At 44.1% G+C, this 25773-nt stretch overlaps 1 protein-coding gene across 1 annotated transcript in view; it reads right to left on the bottom strand.

The window, feature by feature from the left end:
- acss3 (acyl-CoA synthetase short chain family member 3) overlaps nt 1-18586 on the bottom strand; it is a 37674-nt gene extending 19088 nt beyond the window's left edge. Inside the window, exons 1-9 of the mRNA XM_036520208.1 lie at nt 17996-18586; nt 16926-17070; nt 14760-14948; nt 13050-13184; nt 10456-10596; nt 8942-9022; nt 8513-8608; nt 6675-6826; nt 453-556 (exon numbers count right to left, since the gene is read on the bottom strand). Of these exons, the coding sequence (XP_036376101.1) occupies nt 453-556; nt 6675-6826; nt 8513-8608; nt 8942-9022; nt 10456-10596; nt 13050-13184; nt 14760-14948; nt 16926-17070; nt 17996-18408 (1456 nt within the window). The 5' untranslated portion in view covers nt 18409-18586. The remainder of the gene's footprint in view (nt 1-452; nt 557-6674; nt 6827-8512; nt 8609-8941; nt 9023-10455; nt 10597-13049; nt 13185-14759; nt 14949-16925; nt 17071-17995) is intronic.
- Nucleotides 18587-25773: the final 7187 nt, after the last annotated feature.

Below are 25773 nucleotides of genomic sequence, written 5' to 3'. Positions count from 1 at the left end.
AAATTATGTTCTAACACTAACTTAAACAGTCCTACCAGAGCACTTACACAAGGGAGGTAATAGACCCTGGAATGTGCCCAGTCACAGACAGAAATTCATGCTCGGAAACTGAACAAATTCAAAAGAGCTTCCTTAAGTCATCTGCTGATATCACCAAAGCAAGATACTCAAAATTTCATTCTAATGTAGAGCATATAAAAACCAGCTTGCTTGAAAAAAACTCTTCAAGCAAGTCTGGCCACTTAAGATAAACCATTCCCCCCAAAAAAAAGATTCGACATGATTCCAAATTACGGCAAATCATTCCCCCATTAAGGAATTATGGGATAGTGGCAGTGGTTAATGGGGCAGTGCTTAAAGCTTACTGCTTAGTGAGGGTAGTGACTGTTTAGCAGAGTATCAGCGGCTTTGAGCACAGAGGTCAGACGATGGGGGGGGGGGGGCACGCTCACCTGTCTGCCACCAGTGGTCCAGCACGGGGACCCCAAAGTTCTTCTTGGCCCAGTCCAGCGTTTCCACATCACAGCGTTCGCCTGCCAAGAACATGGTCCTCATCCTGAAAGACAGCCGCCAAACATCCAGGGCCAAAACACCAACCAGCAACTGCAGCAGGGTGTTCAGACTCAGAGAGACTACAGCTGGTCTTCACTTTTTTTATTGGACATTTAACAAAGCATTCAAACAGAAAAACATACACATAAAAAGGGAGGGGGGGTGAGGATGGTGAAAGTCTGATGAATATGAAAACTGTGAGAGCCAAATTATGTATTATGTAAAATATATTTATATATTATTAATATTATTATTATTATTAATCAGTCCCTAGGACTGTATGCAACACTGTACTTAAAAACATAAGACCACCCAAAAAGAAATGTTTGAACTGTAAAATAGCAAAAAACTTCCTTTACGTTTATAAGATTAGCAACTTAGCAGAACCCAGCAAGCTAGTGTCATAATCACCCCGAGACCACTGCCTCCCTAACCTTGCCTTCAGAATCAACAGGCCATTTATAAAATATAATAGCATCATATTTGTCATTTACCAGCACTGACACTGCTGGACACATACAGTCCAATTCCTCTGTCTGTAAATACTGTTCTATAGAAATATTTCACTGGCAACCAATTAGCAAAGTATACAATCAATACAAATTTAAATGTGTTACCATGATAATTTCTTGATTTATTATAATTTATAAAGGAAACACACACTATTAAACAAAATATTATCTATTTCAAACACAAATTCCCCGTAGGGGACCGTTAATGATGAGGATTTTTTTTTCATTGTATTTTGCCAATCCACATATCCACATACACAAGCTCTGAAGTTCCGTTCTGCGTTTTTCTGATTTTTGGCTTTTAAAGACGGCAGTCCTTTCTTCCCTGACCTTCCTGTGATCTGACATAGCGCAGAGAATAATTTTGCAGCTCCTCTCTTCCATGGCCTCGAGTTCACCATACTCGCTGCTCTGCAAAATCTCATTTTAATGAAACAACAAGCGTGCATGCCCATCACAGGAGTTTTTTTTTTTTTTTTTTTTTTTTTTCCTGGTGAGAGCAAAGTCTTTTCAATTCATCTAAACAGAGACCCCGCTCTCCTGGTGAAAATGTCAAGTGCTGTGATTCAAAGGCAATTCTGAGGAGCCTTGTTCGGATTTTGAAGGAAGCGGCCTTGGTGTTCGCTTTGGCGCACTCGATTCGGCATCGCGTGCTCCCCCATCTTTAATACATGACAATCCTCCCGACATCCCTAATGGTGCACTGCCCTCCGGGCTCTGTGTAGCCCCAATCTTGCAACAGCCGTTTGCGCACGCATGCAATACCCTTTAATACGGAGTCTGTTGAACTTGCTTTAATTGCGTACTTTACTGGAGTGTCGGCCGTGGGCACGCTTCTGCTTTACATTTTTAGAGGGACAGAAGACGTAATGAAAAAGCCTCAGACAGACAGTGGAAATCAGCATTCATCTCCCGCGACTCAAACAAAGAGCTACAGCCAAATGGATTTTGATCTCATTTATTAAACAATGCTCTCTGCAGCACGACGGAATGGACCAGAGGCGAAATAACTAAAGATCATGTTTTATTCATTTTTAATTAAAGTCCAACTTCAGGATTCTAATGCGGCCGCTTTTATTTACTGCTATCTGTGTCTGCGTGTGTTTGTCTGTTGTGTGTGGGTGGGTGGGTGGTTGGTTGGGGGGGGGGGGGGTCATGGTACTTGAATACCAAAAATCAAAACAGCCGGTTGTTACAATATGGCATCACGCTACAATGTAAGAGTAAAATATGAAATGTTATCTTCATCTGTCACTCCTTGGGACACTCATGGCACTACCACCGTCACTCTCCCCGAGGGCTCTGCTCACATCAGACTAGAATTTTACATACTAGGCCACTGGTGGTAGAGCAAATTACATGAAATAGTGAAGCTAGGCTAAGCTAAAGCAAACTGAACTAAATAAAGGCTAGCTAAAGGCACAGACAATCTGATACCATTCAGCAAATCAGGCTGAAAGCCTTCAGAGCAAGGGAAAAAAAATATACAGATGGCTTGGCATCTGTAAATACAACATTTCTTACTCTAAGCATTGGATAAGGCTTAAAGCAAAACCGGTATATTTGTTCAGTTCATTGAAGATCCGTTTCAGCTCCTGTTGTGACTGTCATAATACTGACTACTGTGTTTCCATGAGCTTGGTCATGTGGCTGGATTAGCTCTTCTACAGAAGCGCTGCTTCAGGACCCACAGAAGGACACATGAACTGCACACCCAGCACCGCTGAACGCTGAGGAGAGCCTATGAGCTCTCTCGCACTGCCGGGGAAACCTCTTCCGTTAAATTATTCATGTAGGTAATTACCCGACACAACACTCTGGATGTCCTCAAACAGACTGAAGCATTTTAAATGGACTTAATAATCGTGGAAGCGCACTCAGATCATAATTGCGTGTGATTTCATCATCGGAGCTTAACTAGGAGTGGAGAGCTGCAGCCGTAATCAGAGGCAGAACAGCAGTGGGAGGCGTGTACACAGGCAACGGCAGCCTGATCATTCTGCCCCCCTCGCTTTCCTCCTTTCCTTGGTTTCCCAGGCACCTTCCACTGACAAAACTCAAAAAAAAGGGCTTCAACTGCCTCACGGTGGAGGAGAGGCTGACATCTGACCTCTGACCTCTGACCCTGCTGGAATGGATCCCATCCAGTAAAGTACAACTGTAGGAATTCAACAAAAACACTGAACATTTTTAAAGGCTCTGAGCCCAAATGGTACACTCGAATATGGTCAGTGAGGAAGTGGTTTAGGGACTGAGCTCCTGTGGCATATAGATTAGGAAATGAACTGATGGTGGCGAGTACAAATCTAACAGAAAAGCCAGCGTGTGCACAAAAGCCCCTCTGCTTGAAAAGCAGGTCAGGGTCTGGTCCCTTTATGACATGCATCTGTAGCACAGCTTTCATGACTGCAGCTGCATCTCTTTATGAGTCACCGCGGTAACCAGACAGACACATATACTTGACATGACTTGAAAATCATGACACCCCATCGGCCTTCATTGCCGAGGGGTTAACCAGTCACTCACTTGATTCAAGTCTACATATAAATGGGCTATTTGGTCACCTGTGTCATCTCCTTAAGACTTTTCCTTGAACTACAGCAGACGTATTGGTACTCGTAACTGTGGCTATGAAGTCTTGCTTTACTGCCTCTACAACTCATACTGACAGTAGATTTCACAGTAAATTATCATTAGGAAGTGACGTTATCCAGACTGTTTTTGAAAGAACTCAATACAAAAATGCATAAAATGAACATTCAGGCACATCAGGCCTGTATTCTTTTAGGAAGCTTGTACAGCACCACATTCTTCAAAACTTCAATCCGTCTGACAGTACACATTACAAACACTCCCATTGTTCACACGAAAAAGTATTCACAAACGCAGAAAACACTGACTGCCAATGACTTATACTCAGACTACTTCTGCCATTCTGATTGACTTTCCCACACATCCATGGTTGGAATTAAAATCAATACCCCACAGAAATGCATCTACAAATAATGCGTTATTGGATTGTTAAACTAATTCTCAAACCATATTTCAACACTGGAGGAGGGGGGGGGGGGGGGGGGAGGCGGTAGTCTGAAATAAGCAAGTGAAGAGATCATTACAATTTTAGCTCTGTGTCTCACTCCACCAAGAGAGATTTATCAGCTACTACGTTTGGAAAGGTCAACTGGATATTGCACAACCCAGGCTCCAATTAAATTCCATCTTTCAAATTACTGCGTACCGTCGGTTGTCCCCTGACGACTGTGTTTACAGACTTGGTGGAATAATTTTCGTCTTCCAGATAACTCCTGTCTATCCCCGGGGTACAGAAAGTTAATTGAGAGATAGGGAACAGTCACGCACGACTACCCACACTTTATTCACTCAATGGAAAGCTGTACCACGGAGCATCCTAACAACGCGGAGAAAATATGCCATGATATCTAATCCAACACCAAGAAATATCATCACTGCTCCGCACAGGACCCATGCAACCACCGAGCTTTAAGGTGCCTGGATTTGTTTTCACACTGCTGGGTGTGAGAGTCTGAGGCACCATGAACCCCAGAATGGGAGGAGCCATCACATGTCATCATAGGACTCACTGATTTGAAGTCAGTGATTGACGGCACATGGTAGGTCTGCCCATTATGGGGTCCACAAAGCCTAACTTCTCTCACTCATTTCTACAGCTGCCCCGAACCAATGTATGCAACATCCGGAGAAGGACATGAGCCAAGCAACATCCTGCATTAGATCAAAGACATAATGCTACATTTATCTGTGCTACACCGAGAAAAATGAGTGCAGGAATTCCCCGCAGTGAGCCCACTGAACTATCATAAATGTACTAGAAGCTTGCAAGAGCGGCAGGCAATACCACTGTGGGTAAATATGAACTCGGGAGATGTTCTCGCTATTCCAAAATATCAGGATAAATGAAGACAGCAATCTCTAAAGTGTCTGATAACATTTCTTTTCTCTCGAATTCCAGTAATAGCCACTGGAAACATCTGCCATAATGCTAAACATTCAAAAACACATCACAGGGGTCTGGTTTATGCACGACACACACACATTCTCATCTTTTGAGCTGTGGATTTAGCTAAATGGACTATTACCACAGCAAATGAAGCGCTCATCCTTTCATTTAAAAGAGTATCATCATCACTGTGGAGAAGCGCTTATGATACTCGTGTTGCAAGCAGAAAATTTACACCGCAGAGGCAACACTGCTGTTGGATACTTAAAAACAGGACTTGACTCGAGCTGCCTCAGTAAATAAAATTCGAAGGGATAAAACTGTAGGCTATGCAATTTGCCCATGAAGAGGGAATCTGCAATGCAAATAAAATGCAGTGGATTGTACACGGTCCAAAGAGGGATTCTGCAGCACAATGTCAATATTAACTGACCTCACAGCTGAATGGTAATGCGCTGTCCTTGTAGCCATTAACCTCAGACTGCCCATTACAGTAATAGAAACCTTTTCTTTGGTTCATAAAACCTTTTTGAGGAAAAAAAAAACAACACATAATGATCCACAATTAACAATATTCACCTGAATAAATCTGTTTTAAAGCAAATCATTTGGAAACCACGGTTCTTTAGCCCTGGGTATGATCATTTTCACTGATGTAAGCACACTAAAAGGGCGTTTAGTAACATATTTCCATTGCAGTGCTGTGAGTTTGCTTAACAGAATGCCTCCGGGACGCTAGTACAGAAGGCAATCATTTAACCCTTGTTTGGGTGAATTTTGCTCACACAACCACTACAGCATGTCAACGTTCTGAAAACGCGATGGCATGACTCAAGCTATCGTGTCTCCTTTAAGATGAACCGAGGCCCAGATTTCACATCGGAATGATTGTCAACCTGCCAGGAAAGGCTGTGTTAACGATAGTTACCACAACACACGAGAAACAAGCCATACTGTATGTAAACTCAGTACGATGCACTCATGTCGCTGACTTGATTTACTGTCTGGGCTGTGAACTCTGAGATGCCATTCTTTGGCGCTGCAGTTAAGATCCGCATGATGATGTATGCTTTATGAAAGGCTTGAAAAGATTGACTTTTATCAGAAGCAAACCTAGATGGTCATTTTTGAAATCGACATCTCCTTGACACCATCTGCGAGTAATTCAGTGAGCTGTCAGCAGCGATGTGCTCCTTCCAGGACGGCCTCAGCGCAGAGATTACATGGAAATAAATCACCTAGTGCTGCCTGTGACCCGCGCTGATTTAAAAACCATCGAGCTCTAATAAGAACATAAATCATAACTGATGAGCCTGAGAGGCACACCTGCAGGTGGACTGGGACTCCACAGGTCAATTCCACACACTGACCTACCAGCTAATCAGCGGAGAGACAAGCGGGCACATCAGATCCAGGTGGGCTGCATTTTTTCTGTTGGCACGTACCTATACAGTGGTAGACATCTGTCCTGACTGGAGGGTTAATAAGGGCTGTATTTATAGATTATAGGCACGACTGTGACAGATGACTGGACGGGATCGCCTTATTGGTGGGTATGACTGCTGCAGCTGATTGGCTGGGCTCACCTTATGATGGGGTATGACTGTTCTAGCTGTCTGGGGGGGGCTCACCTTGTGAGTGGGTACTGTCTCCCCACGGAGGCCTGGGGGTCCTGCTGGCGGATAGCCCGGATGGCAGTGGGCGCGGTGAACATGGACGCCACTCCATGTTCAGACAGCACGCGGAAGAACGCTCCGGCGTCTGGCGTGCCCACAGGCTTGCCCTGCAGACAGGTGAACCTGACTGAGACCCAACTGCAAATGTGCAAATATGCCAACATCACAAGCAACTCCAAACCCCAAACTCCACAGCCCCCCTGTACAATGCAGGAGTGCATCCAGACAGAGGGAAGGTGTTACTCTGAGTGTTTGCACTGTGGGGTTTTAGACAGGGCTAAACCTGGGCACGGCCACAGGGCTCTCTGTTGGGTTTAAATCCTCCATGCTGGGAGACAGAGTAGGGCAATTAAAAACAAGATCAGAGCTCCATCCTTTATTTTCCAGCCAATGGACATTCAGTCATTTATTCATTCAGCCAAAGGCTGCAGGCGTCATTAGCAAAGTTCTCTGACTGAGTTCAGCTTCCTTTCCACGTGAACAGAACCTGAAGGAGCTGAATATGACTGAACTGAACTGAATATAAGAAAATAAAAAATGAAAAAAAAAAATGGAATAATGAGATCAAAATGAACAATTCTATTCAAATCAGCATAGCATATTCATCATAAACAATACGAAAGAGCTCTACCTTAGGTCTGATTTGTCTACCAGGCATGCCATGTGGCAGAAATGCAGCAAAATGAGTAGGGAATGGTTAGAGGAAGTTAAACAGTTTCTGAAGTTCAGCAGCAGACATCATGTGTAATCTTGTGACTGTCAGACCTTTAACAGGTGCGCCACCACCAAACAGATGGCAGGAGAGGGAAAGAAAGAAATTACTGGAACTTCGGTGTTTAGAATGTCTGCTAATGCATGCGGCTGTTTATCTGTAGAAAGTCGTTGGTAAGCAGCAGGCCAGAGAGAGGGACCTAAATTAGAAGAATTAGAGCAGAAGGACTCCAAACACCGGAGAAGAATGTCAACAGAGAAATCCTGTGCTAGACATCACAGCACCACTCTGCAAAAAACTAATTACTAAAAAGGCTCACAAACTGCTCTTGCGGCCCAGCCAAAACGAAAAAGAGCTGTGAACACACACACACACACACGCACACACACACACACAGCCGCCGAATGTCTTTTGTGCGTTTCGCTAATAAACACATTTCTGTGCCGCTAGATTTGTTTGTTTAAGAGAAACTGACAGACGGTGTCGGTGAAAGCAGCCGTAAACACCAGGCTGCTCGCTGAGCGAAACAGTCTTTCCAAATACGACCTGGGATGGAGGTGTTGATTGGAGCAGAGACACAGACTCCAGCAGCCTCCTTCCCGTCAGGGGACGGGGACAGGCTAACAGGATGGCTCACAGCCACGAGTAATTTCAGACAGACAAAAATGCTCACTGATGACTTACACCCATATTCAAATAATCTCAGCATTTGCGCAAGGGAATGTATTTTCCAACAGCGGACTTTTCAATCAAAATGAGGGCAGATGGTCCTTGCAGTGGCTTGAAGATATGCATGAACAGAAAGCACATTTCTGGAAGATAAACTCATGTCTCAAAAGATTTCCTCAGGAGCACCACCTTCAGAAAGATGTCTCGTCTTCACTTCTCTGTTGCCTTATCTTATTTGAGACAGAAAATGGTTTTGCAATAACCACTTCAAGAACTGCGGTGGTGACTTTTATCTGATACAGACTTTCAGAAATTAATATTCTGTAGCCTGAATATTTACAGGGTGTAGACTATTACCAGGACACTGATGGAGGGTAACCGGTCCACAACGTGGAACAAGGGATGAGCTTACCTCATAGAGAACTGTGGTGTTGCCATGGATAAGGGGGGCATAACAAATGTAGGAGTGGCCTACCACCCACCCTAGGTCAGATGCCGCCCACCACACCTGTAACAGAAAAGTACAAACTTAACATGCAACTGCAGGCTGTATACTACACCATAGTAAACGCAACGTACTACACCACAGTAAACGCAACGTACAGTTAAAACGCTCCTTATCTTGTCTTTGTTTGCGCCGGTTACAAAATGAACAAGTGGATTAAGCTCCCTTGTCCTCACTCCACTCATGTGTACAGGGAACATGCCACAAAGTTCACGTGATAGTACGAGCTGGAATATGTTTTCGCTGTTTCTTTTCAGAAAAGGGGTCAGTGTCTCTAGACGCAACATTTGACTGCAGTTCATATAAAGATCAATGAAATGATCAAGCATGGCTCACCTCACCAGGACTCAGGCCGTACACATTGAACATGGTCCAGCTGAGCATCACTGCGTACCCTCCTGAGTCTCGCACGATTCCCTGCAGGTAACACACATTCACTGCCTTCTGCACTGAGAGGGCAACAGCATCCATTCAATTCATGTGACGGCAATGCAAATCGGACTGTTAAGAAATGAATAATGAACAACTCCAACAAGTGAGGTGAGGTCAGCGTAACTCAAATACCTGAAAGCCCCGCTGACAAATTATCATGCCACGGCAGCAGCTTTAAACGCTGCTTGAAATATCAATGCGCTCTTGGGTAAAATTCAGTACCTGTCGCACCTGTGCGTCTCCTGATCCCTGACATCAGAGGTGACACATTCAGGAGAATACCGACGATTCTCACCAGTTCATTTGGTGGCTCAGTCTAAAAATGTACCCCTTGTACGCAGTCACGCACCAGACAGTCACAACTGCATCCAGCGTGATCCGTGATGTAGAGGCAAGCCAGTGTAACAGTACAGAGCCTGGAAGCTGCCTGTCATTAAATGTACCCATCTAACAGAGAGGGGTCTGCCTTTATTGGCGATTTAGGAAAGGAAGCGCGCTGGCCCGCTCCGGGCTCCGCCCCCCCACCTGAAATCGGCACGACCCGTGGAACGCGCGCCGGGAGCCGCGCTTCCTGCCTGGACCTCTTTGATGAGACTCCGCGGGAGAACAGCAGGTGATAATAGGGGGGTCTGATGCAGAGGGGGCGTGCAGCAGTTGGCTGGATGATTGAAATGACACAGGTGCCAGAGGCAGATGGGTAATGGAAAGCTGTCTTGCGGCCTCGCTCACACCCCCCCCCCCCCCCACCCCCAACCCCCCCTCGGGTCCCCTGTCTTTCTCGTCTCTGCTGTTATGAGTGGTGACTGTGCTGCCGGGTTCTACTCCATCTCCTCTACGACGCCGTTTTAATTAAGAATGTCACTTCAGATGATGATGAAACATCTAAAACAATTGGGCGAGCCAAAACGGGGAATTAAAAACAGATTTAGAATACATTCTGCGTCCTCGCGCAGAGCAGAGCCCAACGCAGCCAGGACTCGGAGAGAGGGGCAGCGGATCCGCTCCCCAGTGTTGTGAAAGACCGAAGACAGACACTGCACTCCGAATGCATCGCGGTCTTCCAGGTCTTACTGGAAGCCGGCTGGTGTGTCGTTCTCATTGAGAGCCCCCAGTGGCTTCCATCCACCATGCTGTTTTTAGTAAAGCCTGAAATGGCTCAAACTGACATGCACAGGGACTTTAACTTTCATTCCCGGCATCCAAGGCAGCCCAGACTACATTCCTATCAGCAGAGGCACGGCCTACGCTTATGCCACTAGGGAGATCATGGAGGTGCAGAGGTCGAAGGTCAATACCAGACAGTGCTAGGGGTAAGAGACAGCGACGCTTATGCCACTAGGCAGATCATGGAGTTGCAGAGGTCGAAGGTCAATACCAGAAAGTGCTCGGGGTAAGAGGCAGTAAGTTTGATGCTGTACCTTAGGGGCTCCTGTGGTCCCAGAGGTGTAAAGGACATAGAGTGGATGATTGGCAGGGACTGGAACACAGTCGTGAGGACGGGCTGTGGCCATCTCTTCCTCCCAGTCCAGACCCAGCCCAGGCCAAGTAGAGACTGTTTCCTGCAGAATAAAATGGTGTAGGTACTTATTTCCCTTAGTGGCTGAATCGTGATCAGAGTCAAAATTTAGTACTGTATGGCTGGGGTTAAAATTGGGGGTGGGAAAACTGGTCTTAGATCTACTGTCAGGTGAAGTAACAAAAGCAAACAGTAATTGAACAACTAGATGTACTATTATCTCTTCAAGGCTGCATGTTTTAAATATTTACTGTTTCTGTCTTGAGGCAGAACTGCCTATTACCATTGTTATTACTGTTATTATTTTAGATCATCTATCTATCTGCATGGTGAGGATCACAGTCAATTCAGCTCCTGGCAGCACAGAGCACTCACTAAATAAAGCACGATTTTTCTACTGCAGTGCCTAAAAGTGGCAAATATTCTATGTCCAAGCCTTCGCCTCTAAGAATATCAAGACTATTTGTTTGTGGCTTTTCCCCGCACAAACTCATATGGGCCAGTGATAGAGCTGTCAGTTTGCATTGAGGAGACAGAATGGTGAGGTTCAGTTATCTGCCAGAGCTCTGAATGCTGCCACTGTAGTTTAGCGGTGTAGAGAAGAGTTTTCACAGTTTGCTGCGGTTTAAAACATCATATATTCACTGCTTTATACTTATGCCACTGAAGAGAATGTGCCTCGCAATGGGATATGCTCTGTAGTATATCTATTGCTTTCAGCACACAACTAAAGTTTGATACACGGTTTACACAGTTAGTGTCAGTTTGTTTTTCTGAAATGTTTTTTCATGTTTACTACAAAGCAGGGCAATCATTCATATTTATTCTGAGAATTTGCAAAGCCTGTCAGAGCCAAAATATTGCACATCTGACTAATGCAACAGAAACAAAGAAACACGGAGTTTGCCAACAGTTTCCATGACAACACAGGAAGTAACTCCTTAACTCTTTTCCCCTCTAACTGAAAATATGACGGTCGAACACAGCTGCACAAGCAATTACCATACACCTTTTTCACAGGATAGATGAGCCTATGAAAATGAGGTCTGTTCACCAAATGAGCCACCTTAAAAGTACTGCTTTTTTGGCAGAGACATAGATGAAGCCACACTGAAACCAAAGCACCTGCTCGTCTTAGTCTTAGCATCTCTTTCCTTTGCACCATTGAGTGCGTCACCTCAAAATGTTAATCGGTTAACGCCGATGCAAACGTTGATCAGTTAAAAACAGCGTGCAGTAAATTTCAGACCGGGCCATTTTTTTGGAAGAGAACCCAAACGCCTCCTCAGAGAGAGCGCTGTTTTCGCTGGGTGGGAACGGTCGTCGTATAACAGGAGGGAAGTGGCTGGGATATTCCGCTGCTCGTTGCAGTGGACACCTCCCTGGAAGGCAGCTCCAGCGTTGCTCACAGACTAGCCGAGCGGCGCGTAAACGGAGTGCATCGGGAGAGCACTATATTACTGTAATTGCCTGCTGGCTGTTAATGAAATCGACTGTCTAATGCACCGCTCTGGCAGCTTTGCCGCTGGCCCCCGGCCAAACCTCCGCCGAGGAGGGGGGGGTGCCATCCGAGCGTCCGCTAATGGGCTCCCCGTGCAAAGCACGCACCCTCGTCTCGTGCGGCTTCTCTCGCACGCTTGCACTGCCTCCTTGCCGCTGCGCGCGCTCCCAGATTTGTCGTTCGGCAGCGCTGGCCTTGACTCCACACTCCCGCCCCTGGCCCGCCCTCCCCCTACGACACACTCCATCTGCACTATTATGTGCGCACAACTTCCTGGATTGCAGCAATAGGGCAACTCGAGGGAGCGGGAGCGGGCGCGCAAGATCGTAAACAATTTGTGTTTTTCCACGTCTAGGAAAATGATAAACCCTCTACCACTGCAACGAAGCTAGTTATAACGTACATTGGTTTTCACCTGTGTAAAGTAAGTGCTGTGAACTAGCAGGACTTCCTCCTGATAACTACGATTTCCTGTTTGGCACAGGAGTTCCTCAAAGGCAGAGAAAACAGCAGGCCACCAACAAGCCTGGAGAGTAGCCAAACAGCGGTACGGGTAATGAGCATGTGTACTTGCTTCCAGGAAACAGTGGCCATTATTTGTATTGTGTGTACTCTGATATGGTTCAGAAAATGTGTGGGTGTTGTCCAAACATGGCACAGTAGACAGAGTTTCTCACATCTGGTTCAAACCTTTGCCTCAGGGGAAGGGCGGGGGGGGGGTGTTAAAAATACACAGAATGAACAATCTTGTATTTACACAATAGTAAACACACCTGCAACAAAATAATCACAGTTTACAGCAGGTGAAATGTACAGATGTCAAATAAACATGAAAGAACTCAAACCAGGAACACACACCAGCCGACAGCAGACAGCGGGTACTCAGGAGGAGGTCTGCGAGGCATGGCCATAGATTAAAGGTACATTCCCCATGCCCTGCTTACATTACCATGGTTACATAAAGAGAAATGACAGCCTCCACCAGTGGGTCTCACCATGCCGGGCCGGTTGTAGATGAGGACTTTGCCAGGTTTGTGGGTGCAGTGCTCCAGGGCCTTTTCCACCAGAGGGATGTACTCCACTCTCCTGCCGGGCTCGATGCCAAACGAGGCCGTCACGATTACTTTGGGCTGGAAAGCAGAGCTGCGTTAAAGGACTCGCAGTCGGCCGCTATGTTCACGGTCACACTTCACTACGCGGAGAACCAGGCTTGCTCTGGACACCGTTTCTAACTGTTGGAATACAGTACATTTTTAACATATTTACACATTTACACAGCATCTCACCCAGCTCAGCAAAAGGACAGAATGTGTGCGCTTAAAGATATGCTGTACCTCATCCCGCCCACAGACAGAGAGAATTTCATACACGGCTCTCGACAGAGTGCAAAACACACCCATGAATGGTTAACAAATTCTCCCCTGCAGCACAGGAGCTAAAATCCAATCTATAAACAGCCTGTTCATGCTTTGGCATATTTCAATTACCACAGCCTCTCACTTGGCGGCAAACATTATCCCGGGACAGAGAACCGTGGCAAAAAGTTCTGCTCTTATTCTACAAAATACAATAAATATAAACAAACGAGAGTGACCTGTCATAAATAATTCAATGAAGCACAAATCTTAAGAACAAATCGGTTCCTGCTATCTTTTACCGCACATTAAGTCCACAGCACTGATGGAAGTTTCTTCTCAGTAAAACACAAGCCCCTGGCTTTGAAGGGTTTTGCATATATTAAGTGCAGTATGGTACCTGCAGAATAATAGCCTTAGCTAATACCCCTTCTCCTTTCCTTAAATCCCTCAAACAAATGTTACACTTCAGTCTCGAAGAACCTTTACTTAACCCTGTAGGGAAGTGTTTTTACAGTACTGCTTTAACTGAATCCGACTATGCCTACAGATGCCATGACTTTATTGTGACAGAAATATATACTCTAAGGAATAAATCAATGTATTGACCATTAACATGCAGGACCTTTACAGATCTGCCAAGTGTGTATTACAAATCCTTCATCATTTGTTTGTTAAAGCCACACAATGAAGAAATCTTGAGACCACTGTTGTTGAAGAGTACCCGAGGGGACAACTGCAAGGACCTTGGGGATAGGGCGGGGGGGGTCCCAAAGGTAGGTACAGAGCACATGGTACCCCTTCCAATGACATACACATCTAATAAAACACTGCACTAGCACAGACATGCTGTTATTCATATGTATATGAAAATTACATAATTTCTATATCATTTTAAAGTATAATTTGAAGTAATCATTTCCTATAATTCCATATTTTTACATAAGTTTGGCTATATTTTAATAATGGACACAGAAGATTTATTCACTCTTATTAAGTGGGTCATAAGCTCGGGAAAGATTTCGAACCTCTGCAATACGCCACGAAACTCTACGAGAAAAGGAATTTCTGTTCGCAATCAGGAACTTAGATCCATTCTCTAATACAGTCTCAGTGGTGCAGTGGTCTAAACTTATGTCTGAAATGCTTGCAAAGGTCACTGCAATATGTGTGAGTTCTTCACTGTGTTTTTGCCATCTGACCAAAGCACTGGATCAAGATGACAGTGCTGATGAGATCCAATCATGAGCCAAAGAGGGCACCCAACACCCCTTACCATTGCAAACATGAAAAAACAACATAAAAACATAGCCATCGGCGGGGAGGGTAATGGGCGCGGTCGGAGCTGACCTTGGCGTGGTCGATGCGGACAGACAGCTCCTTGGAGGCGAAGCCGCCAAAGATGAGGCTGTGGGGAGCCCCGATGCGGGCGCAGGCCAGCATGACGAACATGGCCTGAGGGATCATGGGCATGTAGATGACCACCAGGTCCCCCCGACGCACCCCGTGCCGCACCAGCACGCCGGCCAGCCTGGACACCTGAGGGAGAGGGACACGGACCACAGCAGCACTCCGGATCAACAGACCAGAAAAACAGTCCAGATTAACACACAGACCAGAACAGCACTCCGGATCAACAGACACAGACCAGAACAGCACTCCGGATCAACAGACACAGACCAGAACAGCACTCCGGATCAACAGACACAGACCAGAACAGCACTCCGGATCAACAGACACAGACCAGGAAACTACTCCAGATTAAGAGACACAGACCAGGAAACTACTCCAGATTAACAGACACAGACCAGAAAAGCACTCCAGAGCAACTGACACAAACCAGAAACACATTCCAGACTAACAGACACTGACCACAGCAGCATTCCTGATCACCCATGGCTCATCTGATTACAGATGTGAATGCCATGACTGAACTGCCTAATTCAGACGCATCAACGAGTTAGTTAACAACAATATATGAGCCATCATGCAGGACAGTGAATACGATTATTAGCCATAATGAATAAAGAATATATTATCTAACAGAAGACATTTGATCTCCTTAGATGACTGCGTTCCATAACACATTATATTCCGTTAGGGATAATGACGCGCTTTCAGTAAAAGGAAGTTACAGAATTAAAAAGCCAGACTCCTTCAGGACAGCTTTGTGGCACAGCGCTTGCTGGGAAACGGTTCCACAGAAACTTTATCAAGAGAGAGGACTCTAAAGAGCGGCAGCACGGAATATTAAAGTGCTCAGGAACACTGCCACATCGGTAACACTGTTACCTCACAAAGGAGCACAACTCAGCAAACAGACCAGTGTTTACTTAAAGCCGTGAATGGCTTTTAGGCACCCAGCGCCGGTTACCTGGAAGAGCATATCATTGCTGTCGTTCTCGAGAACAAAACGACAGGCTCTCCCCATTTGTTCTTGCGGCTCTCGTAATGTTTGTACTTTCGGTGATTTTTACATTTACATTTATTCATTTAGCAGACGCTTTTATTCCAAAGCGACTTACATAGGTTACAGTTCAATACAATGTTATCCATTTATACAGCTGGATATTTACTGAGGCAATTGTGGGTTAAGGGTACAGCAGCAGTGCCCCAGCGGGGATTGAACCGGCAACCTTTAGGTTACGAGTCCTGCTCCTTAACCACTATGCTACACTGCCGCCCCATCTGACTGCACTGTGCATTCTAAGCTTGTACTCTGTGGACTGGTGAATCTGCGAATCATACTTAACGGCGTACAGCTCAGCCCTGCTGTGAAAATAAAAGTAAGAATTTCATCCCTGAGAGCTTTCTTAATCAAAACGCATTTGTCTGGAAAAGAAATGTGGGAACTCCTTCTCCAGAGGCATATCGGTCTGGCTGTACATTCACAAAGCACAACTAATGTTTGACAAGTGTGCAAATATGCATTTTCTTAGGATGACTATTAGTATTATTACCATGAACATAATCCTTAGTATGACAAAGATAAGATAAGTACTTTATTCATCCAAAAGGCAAACTGCTTTGCCAACAGTCAAGCATATGGGGAACAGAGACACACAACATAACACAATAGGACAATAGGACAATAAAAATGCAACTGCACCATTAAAATAAGTTGCAGAATAAGTGAGCTTATTGCTCTTATATATATATATATATATATATATATATATATATATTGCATGTAAGAGGTTTCAGTTAACCGCACTTAGGTTATTGCACTGTGAAGGATCATATGGTGATCTCCCCACAACAGAAGGGGGAGGAGTTCAACAGTTTTATTGCTTCTAGTAGAAAGATCGCCTGTGACGCTCCATAGTGCACTTAGGAGGGATAAGTCTATTGCTGAAGGTGCTCCTAGTACTAGCACAAGTACAAATGCTTACTAGTATGACTATACCACACTAGTAAGCTGACTAACCCCAAAGATGACCCCTTCTAACCATCAGCTTTCCAATTAATACAGACATTTTACTTCACACACAAAACAACTCACTGACCAGCCATTACCTGTTTCTGCACCTCACTGTAGGTGATAAATTGCTTTACTCCTGTGACTGGGCTATCATAAATGATAGCAATCTGGTCCCCACGCCCGTTTTCAACATGCCGGTCCACTGCGTTGTGGCAAACATTGAGCTTGGCTCCGACAAACCTAGAACACACAAAATGCAAATCACACGTTTTTTTCAATTAATGCCTGCAGTGTTTTAACAAGCACTTGGTGTACCCTGAACATGTGTTGGAAAACGTTTTCAACAGCGCTTCACTTGCAGCTGCCGTTTTTGTTAGCATAGGCCCACTAGTTGGATCGAAAACCTGAAACAATGGTTTTTTTCTTTCTCCCCCCAAAACTTTATTTACAACAAAGAGGTATAATAATAATTGTCATATAAAACAGTAAAACAGTAAAGAGCAACTTTGTACAAACCATTCATTGTTCTTCAAAAGTTCATATTCAATTAAAGTGCCATACTATTTGAGTTCAACAGCAAACCGATTAAAGTAGGGTTTGGAGCCAGACTACTTTGATTTGTAGACGTGGAATTTGCCAAGGATGATCAGAAGCTGAATTATATAGTTGATCCTATTATCCAACCCACTGAACACAAAATATAACATCACATCAAATACATTAATCTGTACATTAGTATCAATTCTTCTATTTATAAAGTTTTGCATAACTGTCCAAAATAAATTACAACTGAAACAACGTGTGGTGCAACGTGTGGGGCATGTGACATAAGCATGACATCGAACGCGGCTGTGAAGGGCCCGCTTACGACACGTAATCACAGTGAAAAAAGTCTACTTCACGTTGCGGTTCGAATCGTGCACGTGCAGGAAATGCGCGTGCCCGCATATTATCAGTAAATTTAAGATTACTCCTGCTTTCATAACCCATATTATTTAAGATGCAATCGTAGCGATACAATGATTAAAAAACACGTCCCGTTTTGAAGAAAATATAAACGACCATCTCATATGCACAACGCCTCCTTCTGTCAAAGAGCACGCAGCGTATGCAACAACAATTGCACAGTTTCAATGGGGGAAAACTGTGCGTTTCGGTCTCTCACCATTTCGGAAATACGGGATCAGTAACATCCAAAGTTTTGCTCCAGGGCTCAAACCAGCTGACGTTTTCTGCCGCTTTACTCCAGAAGACTTCAGGAGTGTCCCGTGCACTGCTGAAAGCTTCATCATAGGCGGTGTTTGAAGCGCGGTTACAGTATTGCGAAGAAACCCGTAAACATCGGGTGCTGACAGCCCATCCCCTGCTCGAAGTTAGCCAGCTCCTGCAGGCTTGCCTGGGTGACGCTTTGCAGGAACTTTTAAAGAAGTTGGTCGGTACCAAATTCTGCCTTGTCTTGCACCGATACCCCTGGACGCCGACCGATTTTGCATTTTTGATGCACGCAATGTGCTCTGCAGATCTAACTCTGTTATTCTGAAGTAAACTGTTCAAAACGAGTGACTGTAAAACGCGCATCTCCGTACCGCTGGCAACTTAGAGGAAGAATACAAAATCCCTGTTTCCACTTGTCACGAGGCTGTAAACAAATCAGAATTGGGAAACATGTGACATGTGCCCTGGTACCATATGAGTTTATGTGGCTTTTCCCCCCCTTGGACTAAGACCACCGAGCGACTTGTGGGTTGAGAGTGAGGCTACAATAAGGAAATTGGACACGGTGAAGCGAACTATGAACTGGATGTGAAAATATTTTGGTGGGGGAGTGGTGAAAAGTGTTCGGTTGCGCAAAACCAGCAGAGACTCACCTGTCATTTTTGAGCCACCATTTTTGTGTGTATCATTTTTGTCTCTCTGACAAGGGCACTGACTTGCCAAATCTGTGAATTTGCGTTTGGAAATTCAAATGGACATCTTAAAAATATACAATCACTCTCATTTTGCAGAACAATATCCCCAAAACAAAACATATTTAACGATGAAATCACCTAAAATGAACTTTAGTTTAAACTTGTACTCAGTGCATGCATAATCTCACTGCACTCCAAGAAATCCTCTTGAAGTAAAAGTACAGTTTTGCCAATTTCAGCATGAAATATCCGAACAGCACCTGCACAGCCTCCTCCATTAATATGGATTAATAATAATATAACATATATAACAACATATAACATATATAACGTATATTATGTTATATAACATATATAACACAATATAACAACCAAATAAACAGGAGAATCATTCAATAACACCAATTGCAAGAAACTGTTTATGACGTGCACCAGCCCCAGTCAGTTTTATCAGTGATCTTAGCTCTCTAAAGCCATTCTCTATTACCATATAGTTAAGGAAATATTGACGGAAACACCCTGAGTCTATTGATGAAAAGAAAAGACACCAAACAGTGCTGCTCCAAAACAGAGTTTAATGAAAACATATTACAAAAAGCTTTTGTTTCAGTCAGCTTTTTTAGGAGCTAAACTAACAGTGTGTGAAAACCTATCTATCCTCCATCTCCATGGCAGTTCTTTCAACCACAAGCACTTAAACACATCTCTAGATGTTAACATACTACTTAGTATAACGTAATTAAATTGAATTAAAACAGTATAATTGTTTCTGAGAGTGAGTGTAAACTGAGTAGTCTCCAAGAGAAAGTGATGGGAAAAAAAAAACAATAACATGTGACTACTACAATCAGAACGTTGGTTGTTTAGCAAAACTCACATTCAGAAGCAATGCAGGTAAATGACACATTAATCTGTCTTTTAAAAACTATAAATAGTTGCATCCTGCCATTGGGATGGAGATCATGAAAGGAAGGGGTCTTTGAAAGAGAACAAGTGGCTATGTTCATGAATTTCATGATTTATGCCATGCTGAAACAGTGCTAGACTCCGCCACACTTCAAATGCCTCAAAGCAGACAGCATACTTAACAAGAGCTCACAATAGATCCTGCTTTCATACACTGCTGCTGTGCCTTCACTGAGCTTGTTAAAAAGGCCGGTTGTTGGCAGACATAAATCTTCAATGGGCCAGTAGCCCCTGTGTTACAGACCTGGAGGCATTTTCCCAACATCACACAACATGCAGCCCCTGAGCTGGGGTGTATGCTTATCAATGGGCTGGTGTGTGATGAGAGGGAAATCAGATGTTTTGTATGTGGCTGCCTCTGAGCCTCTGTGACAATGGCCCCTGTATATACACCAAACACTCATCTTGCATTATATACAAATTATTATAAATCTCATATAGCGACTTACATGGGTTACAATTTTTGACACGTTATCCATTTATACAGCTGGATATTTACTGAGGCAGTTCCTGGTTAAGTACTTTTCCCAAGGACACAATGGCAGTGCCCCAGCAGGGAATCAAACCAGCAACCTTTCAGTTAACAGCCCTGAGAGAGATCATTTTAAAAATCATAACCATTGGATGCTTTTACCATGAACATGAGAGCAATTTCATTCAACCATCAGCTAGGGGGCCAAATGCGGCCTGTTATGGACTTCCTGTTGGCCACCTGATAGATAAGAAACAAAGGCTTATCATTAATGAGCATCAAAAATTGTGACCACTTGTAGCTGCAGCAGAACGTTATTCTGTATGTCTGAGACACTGTTGCCATGAGTAAATATAATTACCCATTTCCAGTGTGTGTGTGTGTGCGTGTGTGTGTGCGCGTGCGTGCGTGTGTGTGCGTGCGCGGTCTTGCTTTGATTGCTGGAGCTCTTTTTCGGCTGGTCTCCCCACTTGTGCCACCAGCACCACTGCTGGTCTTCAATCTCCTAGAACATGCCCATGACTCACCCCTTCTTGACTCCCCTGACTAGCTTCTGATTGCTGATCACATCGCACCCAAGGCCGTGGCGATACCCCGCTGGGCAGCCAAGGGCACGACTCCCTCCTACCTTTAGACCGTCATCAGGCCTTCCACCCCTGCGGTAGCTGTCTGCCCACAGGCCTCTTCTCGTTTATTCCTTCCTCCCTTGTGTGGCTGTATCCTGAACTCCCTTTTTCCTCATGCTGGGCCCCCTAGTGGTGAAATGAGCTACCTACAACTGTCAGAGGGACAGAATCTCTCTTCACCAGCCTACTAAAAAACACATCTATTCAGGCTTTGCATCAGTTCCAAAGACACATCCCTCACCTAACACTAAGCACCTGATCACTCCAGCCCCTAAATGAAATCCAGTACAGTGTAGGGCCTCTCTTACAGATCTTTCTTAGGTGCTATGAACTAGAGTAACGCATTGTATGCTCTTGGGGATCATATGAATATTAGCATTGTTCTAATACAGTGTTTCTCAACCCTCTCCAGGAGTACCCACCTGCCCTGCATGTTTTAGATCTCTCCGTGCTCCAACACAGCTGATTCCAATGATCAACTCGTTATGAACTCCTGAAGCTGCTTAATAACATTTACATTTATTCATTTAACAAACCGATCATTTGAATTTTTTTCATTTAATTTAATTTTACTGTTTCATTCACAATTCTATACGCTCTTTTTGCTATTGCAATATACTTTTAACACATACTTTTTACATATCTCACCACAATGGCTTTGCAAGTCGGTCAATTTTGATGAGAATGTCTGTCAAATAATATCACACAACAAGAGAAGGAAGAAGAATTTGGCTTCAGTCCCTAGTTCTGTTAAATTTTAGTGGTAACTTGTAAACCGTAAAATCTGCTGGATTGCAATCCTTCAGGGCCACTGTTACGTAATTCTGAATTCCACAGATATCCCGGGTCAAAGTGCACATGGACCCCCATGGGCGTCAGTCAGTCTGTTTTGAAAAGTGCTGGGGACAACGACGGGTTCGACGTATTCACACTTTGTTAAAGTGGTGGGGACATGTCCCCAGCGTCCCCAATGTAGATGAAACCTATGTGGACCCCCCCCCCCCCATGCTCAGACCACTATCTGTAGCACCACACATGAGACCATGAGGCCCATGCAGCTTTGCCTATGCAATCTCTATGCAATCTCATACTCGGTGAAAATGTTCTCTGATTGGTGCCGGCAGCCAGTGCCCCAAAATGAACAACCTTTATGGCAGCTTTTAACTATTGACCGCTGCAAGATTTAACAACGCATCTGGCACACTTCATCTGAGGACTCGCAGGCAATTACCTGCTGCAGCAGCAACTACAAAAAGAGGCCATTTAAAATCCAGCTCCTGCAAGCAGGGGCAATCGCCGAGCGATACATCAGTCTGGCCATCACAGCGGTCAAGTGTAATTTTCAAACTGCAGGACCGATGAATTCTGCTGCATTTTTTCCGTAATGAGCACCAAGCACCTCATTCGAGGATACAGCATGGGACCGAGTCTGGAGGTGAAAATACAATGAAAGTAAATTTTGGGGTTTTCACTGTCTCTCGTTACAAACCTGGTCCTATGATGAAAGAACATTGGTCCCTTTCCCCCTACAACACATCACTATAATTGCTCATGAAAAATGTACATAAAAATGTCTGTGTTAAATATTAACTGTGATGATTTCTGAGTGGCAGACCTCATTAACTGACTATACCTGACGGTAAAAAAGAAGATGACTGGATAACAGATAACTCTGTTTATATTTGGGGTCTAACGCTAAAAAAAGAACAACAGATGATGTTATTTTCCAGGTGTTTGTTCAAGCTTTAAAGAAATCGGCCCATGAGTGCAATTAGTGCCCACACCTCATCACCGCTGAACGCTCAACCGAACATTCACACCGTTCACTGGGGCATTGCCTTTGCGCTTACAAATTGCTTGCTGGAGGAGTGTAGGCTGTTCAGCTAAACTTACTGTAACAGAGATGAGTCGATCGCACGGGCCGGCGTGCCTCTGCCGTGCTTCGAATCACTGCGCTTGCACCACGGGTACACTGTGTGCCGATCGTGAATTATAGCTTCATGCCGTTACACCGGATAGCACATCTCCGCACGCTTTAGTAGCGTTATCCCAGATCAGAGTCCAACCTGCAGCATGGTGGGCTTGTCATTTCCCTTTGTGCTCCAATACATCAAACTCGAGCGCTCCCATAAATTACAGTTCCCGGAGATATGGCCGTAATTCTCAGACTGGTAACACAGATGGCGTTTGACATCAACTTTTTCATTTTTATTTCATCTGGCCCGCCCGCCGAAAGCAGCGGGTTGCAAACGCGCGATGGAGACGCGGCCGTCTGCTCTCTGTAAACCCCAGGGGCCTGCGGGCAGTGATCACACCGCTCATGCGTCTGTAAACATTGAGAATGTTACGAGTCTCTCACTCTCCCTTTGCTTTGATTGCTATTCATAATTCATCTTAACACAAGTCTAATCACAACTGATGTGAATTTTACTGACAATATTATATGATATTAGGCCAACAGCGGACCCCATATCTAGCACCCTGCCACGTGAATGAGTAGCTCACTGCCAGTGATTTGATTACATTATCAGGAATGAGTCATCAGTCTACTTTCCATGGTATCATATCTTTTTCTTCCCATGGTATACTAGCAAGTACATAAAGCTGACATTAAATTTTGCCAGTTTTTTTTTTTTTTTTTTTACTTATCAGAGCGGCCAAAGTTTAAGCCTATTTTTATAAGCCACTGACACTAAGGAAAACTTGGTAAAAGGGGAGGTCTGTCTTGAAGTATAACAGATGCACAGAATAAAACACTATTCAACAATAAATGTGTGAAATGCTATCTGATAAGGCTCCACCCAAGCTAAGACGATCCAGGTTATCCATTACCTAGTTTAATTTGATGTGTACATACCTTTGTTATTATTAATTTGATTTGCTAGGAGTTGAGTATCCTGTAGTGGAGAAGAGATTCTCTTTTTGGCCCTAATACTCTTATTGTTCCTCCTATTGAAAACACTATGCTGAAGAGAGTGTCTTGTTATCTTTGTGCAGTGGGTGGCCTTCATCAAATCACATGTCACAGGCTTTCCAAAGGACTGTGTTTTTATCTATGTCTGTCAAATACTGTACATCTATTTAGCTAAAAAAAATATATCTTGCCAATTGTACTGACAGGGTTGCTGAGCGTATTTCTTTTTGAAAGGCCAAAATTTTTACACCATCAAATTCCACTAAAACATTCTAAACATTCTAATGTTGTCAATGGAATATTTACAAAAGAGAGTTAAATAGTTTCATCCATGATGAAGTATCTTTGTTTTCTCAAAACCGTAGATAAGAGGAAGCTTTATAAAAAACAGAAATTGGGTCAGCTGAATGAGGCTGAAATAGAGATGTTTGAAAGTATAATTTGCAATCTTATTTAAACTGTCAGCTGAATGAAATGAATGAATCACTTGCGCCGGCTGATACAGCATGTACTGGGCAAGCAGGTTTGCGGTTTCTGGTAGTGAGCTGCTAGCGTAACTTCTACACATGTGGTGGGTTTACGACCAGCTCTTCAGTCTATCTACTGTCAACATCTGCCTCATGGTTTCGTCTTAGCAGAACATAACAACATCCAACTTCATCCAAGCCACAAAGACAGGGAGAACAAAGAGAGAGTAATATTTAAAAAAAGAAACCTGTATTTGTTCTGCCTCTGTCATTCACTGAGTGCTTTCGCCATGCCTTCCTGTGTATGTAATTATCATCTGCAAGTTTCATTCATAAACTAGGCTACAGACAGACAAAAAAGAAGACAAGAGGTCTGATATCTTAGCACTGTGGCTGTTTAAATAGATGTGTATTGGTGTATTATAATTACACCGCATTGCATGGATAAAGTATGACACCTTTTATAAAGTGAAGGGGCGTTGTGGTGGGGTAATCTCAACTCTCACCAATGTGTTTAATAAAAATAAAACTCAAAGTAATAATCCAACGTGCAATTTTCAGTACAGTCTTTGTCCCCTAAGGACCTCCATACGGGCAGTGGTGTACCTGCCAAATCCAGGCCCATCCCGTGATGCATTCTTCTCCGAGAGATGCTCAAAGTACCACCACCCAGAAACCAGATCACTCTAAATGCGCAGACCCTGGAAGCACTGCAGTCTAATTAGGTTTTCAAAGCAAAAAAACAGCCTCCCATATGGCCGCGAATAAATAATCTCCCCGCGTCCTCTTTCTTGCTGGCTCTAAGCCTTCTCTCCAACCCCATTGACATACAGTTTACTCCACTCTGAAGCTCAACTGCAAAGAGATTGAAGCCATCAGCTTTCGATGATAACAGGTATCCAACTGATTAGACATACCTGTTGAGATCTGTGAAAATAAACAATACTATTACTACAATTCAAAATGCCAAAAACAGTATAGGACCAGAGACTGCTTATCTCTTGAGAGACTACATGCTCTGCATTTCTTCCTAGTCCAGTCACAAAAGAGGAGTTCTCGCCATAGAATTTTCAAAATTGCAATGCAAGGATGGATCTTTCGATGTGAAGTGCTTAGAGCAAGCATCTTGGTTTTGTGCAGCATCTTTGACAGAACGCTCTGGGCCTCCGTGCAGACCTGCTCCTTTCAAAGAGTGTGCACAACAGATCTGATGTCTTAATGCCTGAGGAAATGTTGTATGTGCTTTGGCATCGGTGAACATACATATCTTTGAGACGTAAGCTGGGCAAAGATTTAAAAACACCATTTGCACAGTTAATCTTTCTTGTTGCTCATAAACTGAAGCTCAAAAACAAGATTCTGGAACAGAATATTTAAACAATCCCTACACAGTCAACAAACCCATCCCATCCTCAAGTATAAAAAATCCACTCACCACTTCCCTTTCATGTCAGCTGTTCATGGCATCCCTCCTCCACCCCATCTCCTCCTTTCTTCCATTTCTGTGTATGATTTTCAAATGGTCAGGCTAACAATCTCAGCCCACAGCAAGGTGTGACCACTCTCTTCAGACTCCAAGCCAAAGACC

Source organism: Megalops cyprinoides, chromosome 25 (genome assembly GCF_013368585.1).
Source record: "Megalops cyprinoides isolate fMegCyp1 chromosome 25, fMegCyp1.pri, whole genome shotgun sequence".
Taxonomy (NCBI): domain Eukaryota; kingdom Metazoa; phylum Chordata; class Actinopteri; order Elopiformes; family Megalopidae; genus Megalops; species Megalops cyprinoides.
Note: the sequence above shows the minus strand (reverse complement) of the source record. Positions and strands in the feature narration are given on the sequence as shown.